This window comes from Hipposideros armiger, unplaced genomic scaffold (assembly GCF_001890085.2).
Source record: "Hipposideros armiger isolate ML-2016 unplaced genomic scaffold, ASM189008v1 scaffold_20, whole genome shotgun sequence".
Lineage (NCBI taxonomy): Eukaryota > Metazoa > Chordata > Mammalia > Chiroptera > Hipposideridae > Hipposideros > Hipposideros armiger.
In genome coordinates this window covers 2,747,948-2,761,356 of record NW_017731370.1, presented here as the reverse complement: position 1 = coordinate 2,761,356, position 13,409 = coordinate 2,747,948, and the positions used below count along the sequence as shown (strand labels likewise).

Genomic DNA, 13,409 nt, shown 5'->3' with positions numbered 1-13,409 from the left:
TAAAATACACATCACATAAAATTTACGATTTTAACATTTTTAAGTGTACAGTTCAGTGGTATTAAGTACATTCACACTGTTGTGCAACCATCACCACCATTTATTGCCAAAACAAAACTTTTTCTGTCTTTTCCAACTGAAATTCTACTCATTAAACAGTAACTTCCCATTCTGTTTTTCCTCTAGTTCCAGGCAACCACTTCTGAATGTTATTTCACAGAAAAAGGAAATGTTGACTTTGAGTTTGATTTACACCCCAAAAATGTAATTAGATGCAGGAGGGACGGGGTGGGAGATAGATATAAATTTGGAACTGACTGACTGTGCCTTAGCAGAAGATTCCATGTGAGTGTACTGTGCTGTGCTGTGTGTGTGTGTGTGTGTGTGTGTGTGTGTGTGTGTGTGTCTTTAAAAGGTTTTCCTCCTTCCAGCCCGCCCCCTCACAGTTTGCCACTGGGTTTTGCAGTCTCCTGATTTCCTCAGTCCACAAGAGGAGCCAGCATGGGCAATCTTCTTTATAGTGTTAGGAACTAGTTTGTTGCTGTGGAAGCCACATTCTGGGTTGAGGAGTGGAAAGGTAACCATTTGTTTTTAGTTTCAAAGATCTGCTCAAAAGATAGACTATTGCTCTTCTTCTGGAAAAGCCTGATTGGTAGGATTCCTCCAAGGTCTCAGCCCAAAGTGCTTTATCCCATCCCCTCACCAAATTCAAAACTGAAGCTTGCCAAGAACCGCTGGAGGAAAACCTGCTGGGTTCCATCATTTCACACAATGGTTAATTCTGGAGGTGGTGCTGTTTGCAATGGGAATCTTCACAATCATAAAAAACAGAGTGACGGCTCGCAAAGTGGAAACTGCAGCAAGAATGGGATAGTGAAAGAAGCCCAGGTAAGAGGCAATCCCTCCCTGACTCGAATGACCAGAGCATTTCAATATTTCTTTGTAAAGCTGTTTGAAGCTGTCTTCACTGAAAATCCTTTTTATGAAGTATTATGTGTTTGACTCTTCACTTCAGCTAATTTCAAATGCTTGGCTACCAAACATTTAGCTGTGGGTTAGGGAGACAATTTCTTTTCTGTACAACAGAGGACACACATAGTCTGCAGAGTTTTAAACCCTGAAAACACAAATATATCTGCTAGAGTTTTGTTTTCTCTCAAGTATTCTGGGGCAGACTTGAGAAGGCTCAAACTTTTCAGCTAAATTTCAGTCTGTCAAAAAATTGTAACAGGCTACACTCGTCATGTTTCATAAGAAAAAGAGAAAGTGAAAGTAAACTTAAAATTGCTGAGATTATGTGATACAGATAGCATTTCCCCCCAGTGCGTGAGAAACGCCTCTCTGGGTGAGAGGTGAATTATTTTTGGTGTTTAGTGGAGCATCGTCATAGCTTACAGCTTGATTTTGGTCCTGAGTCTTTCTTTGAAACTTGACATCACAGCATTCCTTCCAAAGACAATTCAGACTGTGTGGCTTATTGTTAACACTCTGCACACAGGTACCAAACAAACTTTTAATTATTTTCCCATTTGATACTTTTGTTTTTGGCTCCTGCTGTTACAGAATGTTTGATGGGGATATACTGAGGAGGAAGAGGGACTGAAGAAGTGTTGTCAGCTTATTCGAAGAGGGAGCTGGGCTCTGTGAGGTGCTCGTAAAAAGGCAGTTCCCTATTTCCCATGATATGCCCTAGCTCTCTGCTCTGAGTAGCCAGGATGAGCTCACCTGCTTCAGAAACACATCAGCATAGCGAAACAGGTGGTTCCACTGTTGGGAAATGAGAAGTTGGGAAGGGAACCTACGCAGTCCTCTATCACTCATCCATCCCTGGAAGACCAGCATCCGCCCAGGGAACAACTTGTTCTAAGATCACAGAACAAGTTGGGCTGGCTAGGGGTCAATCCACCATTCAGTACATTAAATTAGTGAGTAAAGTTGCAAGAGGTGAGGGGCGGGGTGGGGGAGACTCTAGAGCCTGGGTTTTATGTGAATAGGCTGCGGTCCACTCTTAACAGAAGGCATTACATCAGTCTCAGATGTGTCTACTTGAAATATGAGGCCTGGCCTCTCCCAGCTGAGTATCTGAAACCTAGTGCAATGTAAAGAGAAAACACTCAACTCCTGCCAGTGGCATGAGGGCAATCATAATAATATGCACCGTTTGTCAATTCAGACTGCTATCACCCAAGATGCTCCTTATTCCTGAAATGCCCGTGACACTAGCCACTCACCTACTTGCCCTCTGGACCATTCTAACCCTGCAGGCTCTCATTCGGGCAGAGATACTCTCAAAGCCATTCTTCTCTCTCCTTACTTTATCTTGGTTTTATAACCACCTGCTAGTGTCTGAGGTTAGAAACTTAGCTAGCTGGTTACAGCCATTCCTAAATAAGGACAAACGCCAGGCTCCTAAAGGTTCATTACTAAGCGCTCCTACAAGACCGTAAGTAGCCTTAGACACTGAGGCTTCCCTGAGAGCAGCAGGAATTATCAAGGCTGCCGTTACCTTTTCCGACAGCTCTTTCTGAAGGAACATCCAGAACCTGTTGGCTCAGATACTTAAGAGACTTGATTATTGCTAAAAAAAATATTTTCCAGAGAGAATAAACCCTGCTGAGATTTTGGTATAGTAGGGCGGACAAGGGTCTGACTTCCCCCTTCATGATGTGGATGAAGTTGTCTTCACTATCATGATCCTCAGTTACTAGTTTTAGTCCATTTTGCAACTGGGTCTTGACCAAAAACCTTGGTAGTTGACAAGCACTCCATAAAGGCTTATAGATGTGCTAGGCCAGTAGTCTTCCAAATACGTTCTGCCAGGCCTAGGGTCCTATGAAGCAGCATCTAGAGTCCTACCAGCTCCTCCGATGATCCCCTCACCCTTTATCTTTCTGCTTATTTGCAATGACTCAGCAACACATTTGTCTTTCATATGTATTTGGGGGGCCCTGTAAGATTCTGTTAACATGGGGTTCTCTGACATTAAAAGAAAAGAAAAGAAAATCAAAGAAAGCACTGTTAGGCAATCTCTCAAGAGCCCACCTTCCCTTTGTTCCAGTGTAGCCTGGTTTCAACACCCTAGCACTGGAATCCAGGCTAACCTCCCCAACCTCAAGGCTGGCAAGAGAACCCGATTCTTTCCATTTTGGAAACCTACTAGAGTTCCTTTATGGGCCTTTTTTGGAACTTGACTGTAGTGTCTGGTTTTTTTGTTTGTTTGTTTTGTTTTTTGCTTTTTTTCTCTTTAAACCTCATATGACCTGAGGATGCACTGATAATTGGTTTTCACCACTGATTAAGTCCATTTCTTTGTTCACTTCTAATATGTCATCCTACCCCATACTTCTGACAGATGGAACCTCAGTCAGTAACAAAACACTATTGTTCTGGAGGATTTGTTCTTCTCCTCCTGAGCATATCCACGTGACAGAAGGGCCCTTAACATCTTAATCCAAATTTGATGTTCTCTATAATTTCCTATTCATTAACTTAATCCTCATATAATTAATTTGGAATTATTATTTTCATAATTGCTCTTTAACCCTCACTCATTACTTTTGGCCTGGCCATACATTTGTACTAGGAAAACCTGAAGCTAGGAAGTTAGTCCTTGTGTCTTCAGTGCTCTTAATACTGCATTTCCCCAGAGGTATCTTTTCATAGGATGAAGTCTGAGTTTTCTTCTTTTAAATTGATCCTATAGGATGAAGGAAAACTGTTGAACATTTCCCTGAGCATTCCTTTCCTAGAAAATAAAAATGCACTGGGGTTAGAATTTTTCTATTCAGTGAGTTCTTGACCCTGAATGTTGTAACATTTCAAAGTTTCATATAGAGGTCTGACAAGTAAGTTTGACAACTTGTTGCAACAATGTTGCTAACCTTTTTTTGATATCAGAGGGATTATTCATTATAAATTTGTACCAACTGGACAAACAGTTAACCAAGTTTACTATTGGAAGTGCTGAAAAGGCTGCGTGAACAAGTTAGATGACCTGAACTTTTCGCCAACAATTCATCGCTCTTGCATCACAACAATGCACCAGCTCCCACGGCACTGTCTGTGAGAGAGTTTTTAGCCAGTAAACAAATAACTGTATTGGAACACCCTCCCTACTCACCTGATCTGGCCCCCAATGACTTATTTCTTTATTTGAAATAAGCAAAAAATTGAAAGGAAGACATTTTTATGACATTCAGGACATCAAGGGTAATATGATGACAGCTCTGATGGCCATTCCAGAAAAAGAGTTCCAAAATTGCTTTGAAGGGTGGACTAGGCACTGGCATCAGTGCATAGCTTCACAAGGGGAGTGGTTCAAAGGTGACTGTAGTGATATTCAGCAATGAGGTATGCAGCACTTTTTCTAGGATGAGTTCGCGAACTTAATTGTCTGACCTCATAGCGAGCCCTAAAAGGTAGTTTTCATTCTATTGTTCATTCATTCATGTGCTAATATTTTTAAGAATCTGTTATCCTTGGGACACATAAAGATATATTAAAAAGTTTGCAATTTAGCTACTAGGAGAAAGCTTATATTAAAACTAAACAATAAATTAATATTATATGATGTTCAAGGACAAGAGCTGAGTTATCACAAACCAGATATAATTTGAGGACAAATGGGTGGTCCAAATATTAAATAAGTTCAGAGAGGAGAAACAAACAAACAAACAAACAAACAAAACAACCTAAAAAACACATATCAGTGTTGTGCTATATATCAGGACCAAGCTAAGCACATTATGTCACAGTCTCCTGTATCCTCATAACAGCCCCATGAAGTAGCCATTTTACAGATGAGAAAACAAGAGATTAAGGAATTTGTGCAGAACCACAAATGGCGTAGCCAGGATTTGAACACAAATCCATATTGTTCCAAATCCAGTTCCCTTTCCTCCACTTTCTAGGACACCACAGGTTGGGGTGCTCAGTGATGACTTTACAGGGCAGGAACAACTCAAACCGAATCTTAATGCATTTGCAATGACAGAACAAATGGGGAGCTTATTTCTGGGAGTAAAATGAAGAAAAGAAAGGAAAGGAGCTCCAGAAATGAATGCAAGAATTGTTAGGTGAAGCACTTGGGAAGCACAGGTCAGGAAGCATTCCAAGAATGAGAGGGGAAAGTGCAAACTCTGGGAGACATGACAGAGTGCAGGGCATTTGAGTAATTTTTCTTGATTCAGTGAGACTTCAGCTTAGAGAGGGAGAGGTAATGCCATGGCTGAGGTGATGCTCAGTAGGTGTTAGATGAAAGGGAAGCACTAAAGCAAGTTATCATGGAAATCCTTTCTAGTTTATAACAATTGAAGCTGATCTTCCTGTTCTCCACAACTTTGTATATCCTCTATATCCCTGCAATGTCCTGGTACATCTGCTTTTTTATTATGGCATAAATGTCTTCTAGCGTGAGAACCATAACTGATAGTTTAATTGCATCCAGTGGTAACTGCTTGACAGGCCCTTATAAACACTAGTGTCTGTGGGGCTCATCTAGGTTACACACTGATTGAAACAGAGGTTCAATAATCTCACCAATTATTGATCCTTTTTAATTCTAAATTTTCATCTCACCCTCATCTTACTCAATCATTGTCCAGTATCTTTTGTGTTTTTGTTTTCATTTCCTTAAAAATAAAACCCCCAGTGTGACAAGGTTTCTCTGTAATCTCCCTGATGAGTCCTCATTTTTTATGGATTCATAATAGTAAAGCTTTCCTATGTGACAGCTACTGCAGCTATTAAGAAGAAAATTTTCTGTCTTCATTTATAAGTAGCTCACAAGTGTGAAAGACAGAACAGTAAACAAGTACTTGAAGTATTTAATAGCAAGTTGTATAATAGATGTTATAGTTATCTATTGTTATAACAACCACCTAAAAATGCAATAGCTTAAAACAATGACTGTATTGTTCATGATTTCTACAGGCCAGGAGCTCAAGTAGGGCTTGGTGGAGATGGCTTGTCTGTGCTTCATATCGTGTTTGATGTGTATCCAAGATGGACCCACTCACATATGGGAGACCTTGGCTGTTGTACAGGGCACCTTGTGTCTCTTCACAAGGACACCCTCTCCATGTGATATCGCATTATCTGCAGAGTAGACTAAGTTTCTTTACATGAAGGCTGGCTTCCAAGAGAGTGAAAATAGAAACTGCAAGGCCTGTTAAGGCTTAGGCTCACTTCTGCCACATTCTGTCATCAAAGTCAGTCACAAGGCCAGCCCAGATGCAAAGTATGGGAAATAGACTCTGCTTCTTAATAGGAAGAGCTGCAAAGTCACATTATAAGCAGTTGTGAGGGATTGGAGGGATTATTGTGACCATCTTTGAGAACAGTCCATCACAACCGAGATATGTGGACCGTGTTTGAGAGCACAGAGAGGGGGCATCTGACCTAGGCTAATAAGGCAAAAAAAGTTGCTGTGGACATAATGACATTTGACCCCAGTCTTCAAAGTAGAGTAGCCAGGCACATAGTCATGGAAAGACATTCTTACAGAGGGGAAAGCTCTTAGAAAGATACAAAACATTGTAATATGACCTGTTCCAGCACTGAAGGTGGAATTAATGAGACTATGTTTAGGATGCTTAATGGAGAGAAATAAGCAATGAGGTTATAAAAGTAGTTGGAATAAGATTGTAAAAGGCCTTGGCTCCTTTTATATTCCCCAAGAAACAGACCCAGAGATAAGGATTGGAGTGTAAGAAATTTATCTGGGAGGTGAACCCAGGAAGTAGGGGAACACTGAAGTGAGACACAGAGTGAAGGAAGCCAATGCATTCATGAATAGGTTACCTCTGTAAGCAACTGGGACTCAGAGTTTTTGGGACATCTGGATGATGGTATAGAATATGCGTCAAAGTTGTCCGAGCTAAGGCACATCATTAGTTGAGGGACACTCCCAGGAACATTACCACATAGCACTTTTAGCCTGCCTGCATATGATTAGAGAAAGTCTTCAAATTGAGCTACCGGTACTTTCAGTAAGAAATCCTCAGGATGCAAGGGGGTCTGGTTGTGACACCAAGAGTGTCTACAATAATATATATTTATAAGTGATGGAAGTTTGAGATGAGAATTGGTATGATTAGATGTGGCTTTCTCAGGTTATGTGGGTTTTATCTCTGGTGATTTTTAGAGCATGGCTTACGGATTAGCTCTGGCGTAATGAGATAATCATCACGGAAGACTGGTTTACGCCATTAAGCAACATAAACAGAGCCTACCTAATGTGTCTGGCAATGAAGAAAACATGAGGAGTATGTCAGGGTGGAATATCATTGCCATGATTTGTTCCCTTTGCGCTCAAACAAAGTGAAAAAACAGAGACCATGAAGAAAAAAATTAACTGATTTTATCTACATAAAAAAATCTGAAACTCTGTGTGGCAAAAGACACCACAAAAAATGATGAATAAAAATCAGTTGGAAAGTGTAATTGAAGTAAAAACCCCATTTACAATAACATCAGAAACATGAAATACTGGGTATAGATGTAAGAAGTAAAGTGAAAATCAACTTCGAGAGTGTTAAAATGCTACTGAGGGACATTAAAGAAACTGGAATAAGTGAAAAGGCATACAATACTCATCAATAGGAAAACTCAAGATGAATGTTAATTCTACCTAAGTTAATGCATAAGTTCATGTGAGTCCAGTAAATAAAACAACATAATTTTTCTGAAACAGACAAATGACTTTAAAATTAATATGGGAAAATTAACAAGTGAGAATAGACAGAAAATATATGAAAAAGAGTAATAATGAAAGGTATCTAGCACTGTCAACTAATAAACCATGTTACACAGTACAATAATTAGAGTGGGTTTATATTAGCACATGAACAGACAGATAACTATTATATTTAATTGTTAAAATTGATCCATAAATGTGCTCCAAAATATAAATTTTAAAATAATATTTGCATGGGGAAGTCTTTATAACTATGATATAATACCCAGGAGCTGTAAAAGAAGAAGTTAAAAATTTGACTATGTAAAAATCAGCCATTTTTTGCTGCATGGCAAAACAAAACAAACAAAAATAACACCATAAAATAATCAAAAGGCAAAATACAGACATGGAAATGTTTGCAGTTCATATTGCAAAGTGCAAATTTCTTAATATATAAAAAAACTTTTAAAAACCAATACAGAAAATGTCCAAAACCAAAGCAAAAATAATAGGCAAAATATTGAGGGGAGTATAAATGGAAATGCAAAAGGTTAAAAAAACAAAAAAGAAGGGGGTGTTAGAAAAAGAAGGGAAGAGAAGTGAGGAAAGGAAAGGAATAACCCAGAATCAGTTTCCATGAGAAGATGAAAGGAAAGTCTATTTTCTCAGGTTTTGTCCATAAAAGACAAAATTAAGTTGAAATTTCGTTGGAATAATCAGTTCAACAATAACAGTAAGGCTAATAAACAACATGTTTGGTAGCTGTTTCATGTCAGATCTTTTTATAAAATTTGCCTCATTTCATTCTCTTAGCAATACCTGTCAAATGAATATTATCAGCCATGTATGTCTGTGTAAAATGAGGAGATTGAGGCTCTGAGAACATAAATAACCTATTTAAGATCACCCAGTTAAAAAAAACTGGAACATAAATTCTAGACCATCCACCTTAATCTAACTTTTTTTGGTACCAGAACCTCATGGTATTATCTGATTTCCATTAAAATAGGCCTAGAAACCCTTATTTTAAGAACTGAAAATTCCAGTTGACTAAGATATCAATAGCATATAAGAAAGGGGCTTACGCTTTCATTGTGACCATAAATATTCAAGTAAATCATGCTCCCACTCCTAATACACCTTGGCCTGTAGTTAAAAACTTTGGTAAATAATCAAGAAAATAATAATTATGTATTGCATCATCCCTAACATATATTGCATTCTTTCTGAATGATGGGCATTCTAACTGCTTTGCATTCATCTCACAACATTCCTACAAAGTAGATATTATTACTATCAGATCCATTTTAGAAATGAGGAAACAAAGCTTTAGTAAGTTATCAAGGTCATCATCTCAGAAGCATCAAAACCAGTTTTGGAAACCAGGTTTGCCAGGTTTGCTCAATTCTAACACCCATGTTCTTATTTCTTAATCCATGCTGCCTTTCTAAACACAAGATATTACTGGAAGTGAGATCCATAATTCTTACTTCCACAGAGAAGGGGCAAACTGAATTCAGCCCTAAGGGGCAGAGTCATTGAGAGTTAAAGATGTTGTGGATTGTTTTGCTTGCTTGCTTTACTGTTCCTGACAAAGATTTGAGTTTATTATCACAAATGATACCAAACTGTCACATACGAGAGCCTTCAGTTGTATAAATAGTGCATTCATTGATAAATACACTGTTTCAGTGGACTGGCCACCACCCATTCTTCGCTTTAAACAACTCTGAGTTAGAGAAAATCAACTCCTGGTAACCCTGATATGTGGATTTATACTGAGTCCCAGATGAAGCTCTAGAGATAATCTGCCTTTCAAAAGCTGTCTTCAATGGCACATGGCCACCCTGAATAAGCAGTTCAATTAGCTCAGCATATCCTGGTAATAGTAATAGCTTAGCTATGTGATGCAGTAGGTGATAGATAGTTGAAAATTATTTGGTATGTTTCCCACTGAGAGGTAAAATCTATTTTACCTTGAACCAGGGCTGGATGTAATAATTTCATTGGCCTATATAATGTGACAGAAGGCGCAATCTGGAACTTTTGATTAAAGTTATAAAAGGCCTCATAGCTTAAACCCAGTCCTCTTAGAACACTCATTCTTAGAGCCCAGCTACCATGCTTGAAGGAGGCCCAAATAGCCCAGAGAAGAATTCCAAGTAGAGAGAAACCAAGTCTCCTTACTGTGCTCCTAGCTGAGATGCAGCACCAATTTATAAACTCTGTGAGAAAGCTGTCTTGGAAGTGGACCCTCCAGCCTAACGTCTATCTGCTCTAGTTTCTAACTTCATGGAGTATGGATGAGCTATCCCTGCTGAGCCCTGTCCAAATTACAGATTCTTGAGCAAACAAATGATTGTTATTTTAAGTGTGGTGGTGGTTTGTTAAGCAGCAATAAATAAATGAACATGTGGATATTCTATTTCTTTAAAATGCCTAGAAAAATCATTCTGCAATGTCGTCATACCCATTTTCACTGTTGGCATTTACAGTTTGTTGTGGCCATTCATTTTCTTTCAATCTGTGACAAAGATTCCTTCCCCTAAGCTGCACACTTTTATTTTGTTTTGTTTTGTGTTTTGGCATAAGGACTATATGCTTACGATAGTGTCTGGATGGTACAGCCAAGTACAGTGAACTCAAATATTGCCAATGCAAAAGCACAATCATTTGAATGCTACCAAATCTGGCATGTAATTATTCAACCTGAGGAGGCCTGTAATTTATTACATTGTCTATGAAGAAATAGCTGGCTCAGGAGAGTGTGTGCTCAGGTGCAGATGTTTTCTTAATTAAGAAAATGCATGGGTTTAAGTATATTTAATATCTGTTAATTATAAATTAATTTTATTTATTTGCTAAAGTTGCCTAGAAAAAAAATTTTTCATCTAGGAAACACTGTTAGAGGTGGATTGATGTTAACCTAAATACTCACAATGAATCCACTACATTTATTTTGAAATGCACTGAATTTAATTTTTTTACTAAATATTATCACTTTTGTGTTAGTTGGCTTAAACTAATACAGTTTTACTGGAATTCTAAAGTATACCACCTGTAAATCATGTGAGAAGGAATTGTTGACACCCTATTAGAAACAAAGAGGTTGGCCAGGTAATTCACAATTTAGATTAAACATTTGGGGGAAAACCACTATAAGTGTAACTCACGGAAGTATTCAAAACTGTTCTTCATAATCTTTTTTATCCATCACAGTGCCATCTGAATCCTGCTCCACTCAATATTTGTGCCACATTGAAAGTCATTTGATTATAGCAGATGTTGAGATTGCAAATGCCTAGAAGGATGGCAGGGCCTGATATGGGACAATAAGAAATAGGAAGAATGGGTTTACCTGAACAAAGTTCTTTGTCGCCATGAGGGAGAATATGTCCTATGTTGACAGATCTTAGGATTCTCAAAAGAAGCTGGAAATCCAACTGGGGTGGGAGGGGAAGAGTATCTCCTGATTTTTAAGTATTGACATCTAATTTAAAAAATTTAAATAGTTTAAATTTCAAGGAAACATTGCTACCATCCACAAATCTGTACTCTCTGAACTATAGGTAAATAGGTTGAGAAAAATAAGAAGTTATAAATAGAAAGCTATTTTCTCATACACATTTAGGAAGAATAGTTAGTTCAGGGAATTTAACTCCTCTCAATTTCAACTTATATTTTTATAAGCAATAGATGATGAGTCTTATATATTCATTTTCCTGGGTTGTTATAGGAATACTTGATCCTGGAATGTACAAGTCTGAGGAACAATTATTACAGGCCACATATACTAGATTTTCCTGACTAGCCCTGATTTCAAATATTAAGTGCCAAAGTATTCATCAAAATGTCATAGAAGTGACAGTGTTCTACTAGTCAAACTTCATCTCTCAGATTTTGTAGGAAATGACACAAAACTTTTGTTAGACAATGCACTCACTCATAAAGCTTGGTAACCATTATTGTTCTCTAGATATGGTATAAACTAGGCCTTCTAAGGTTGCCCAAGAAAAAGTCTATGCACAAATCATAATTATTCTGTTCACTGCAAGTCACACCTGGCTGTTCTTTCTCTGCCATGTGGGGCTTAGCCTTTTTTTTTGAAAGACAAGGATCCTTTGAGAAGCTGACAGATACTTTTTAGAAAAATGATTATGTCCATAATCATAAAATTTTCCATGTAGAGAGTTCATATATTCCCTGACTTTCTCAGATCTCCAGATTAAGAACCTTAGCTCTGGAATGCCTTTATTAATTAGGCTACATCTGCTCTCACAACCTAACCAGAAAAACCTGCAAATCAACCTCTCCAGTGAGCTAGGGTAAAAAATTCATAAATTGATTCACCAAGGTGAGAAAACCACACATAACCAGGCAACAAGCACATGTGTCATTGATTTATTTAAAAATGTATATTATAATTTTGTGTTGTACTCTATAATACATTGTATTTCTTTTACTATAAAACTACTTTTATGTCCTCCCTTAAAACCTTGAGTAAAAATGAACTTCCCAGGAAGGCTTCCCAAAAATGAATTTCCTGATAGCTTTTCTCAGCCCAGCACACTTCAGGATTTCCTAAGAAATCACTTAAGGGAGAATGGTTGCAGGAAGACCACTTGCTAAAACATCAGATAGATGTTGGATGAACCAGCTCTGCCCCTTACCAACTGTGTCACATTAGGCAGGTAACTTCATGTCTCTGATTCATATCTCACAAGACAACAATGAATCTGAAATGAGATCAAATATGTAAGGCTCCCAATAGCTATCAGATATATAGTAGATAATAATAGCTGAAACTAACTAAAATTAGCCAACAGTCATTTCTTTCTCCTCTATTGCTATTATAAGAGTGTTAAGTACAATGTCTGGCATATAATAGGTGCTCAATAAATGACAATCTTAAATCCTTGACTTCCCTCATCCAATGCTGGATTCTCAGTTCTCATTTTACTTGGGTGTTGGCAACATTTGACACAATTTTCGCTCTTTCCTCCTTAAAGCAACTTCTTTTCTTGGCTTCCAGAATATGACACTTCTATACCATTAGCTATTCCTTTGCAGTTTCTGTTCCTGGTTCCTCTTCATCTCCTTGACCTTTAAACAGTGGAGAGGTCCAAGGCTCAGTCCTAGTACCTTTTCTCTTTTCTAACTGCACATCTTTCATGTTCAAAAGTGAGCTCCTGACACTTCCTCTCTCTGTCTCCAAACCTTCTCCCCTTATAGCTTTCCCCATCTCAGTAAATAACAACTCTATCCTTCCAGTGGCTCAAACCAAACATCCGGGCATCATTCACAAATTTTCTCTTTCATTGTACACTTAATCCGTCAGCAAATTCATGGTTCTACTTGCACAATGTGTCCAGAATCTGACCACTCTTCACCTCTCCCACAACAACCACTCTGGTCTCAGCCACTATGATCTCTCGCCTGGATTATTTCAGGAGCCTCATCTCGTCTTCCTGTGTCCCAGTTATTTATTGCTGCATAACAAACCATCCTAACACATCGTGGCATTAAACAATAACAATTTTATTGTGCTCATGGATTCAGCTGGTCAGGAATTCAGAAATAGACACAGTGGGGACAGTTTTTCCCTGTTCTAGAATATTTGGGGCCTCAGCATGGATGACTCAATGAACTGGGCCTTTTTCCCCACTGGGAAAAGTGGGGCCAGGAGGCTCTGTCTTCAAGATGACTTCCTCATTCCCATGTCTGGCATCCA

General features: G+C 38.3%; 1 protein-coding gene across 1 annotated transcript in view; it reads left to right on the top strand.

Annotated features, from left to right (window-relative positions):
• The first annotated feature begins 495 nt into the window (after positions 1-495).
• Positions 496-13,409, top strand: part of SPTLC3 (serine palmitoyltransferase long chain base subunit 3) — a 150,720-nt gene continuing 137,806 nt past the window's right edge. Inside the window, exon 1 of the mRNA XM_019635237.1 lies at positions 496-888. Within this exon, the coding sequence (XP_019490782.1) occupies positions 772-888 (117 nt within the window). The 5' untranslated portion in view covers positions 496-771. The remainder of the gene's footprint in view (positions 889-13,409) is intronic.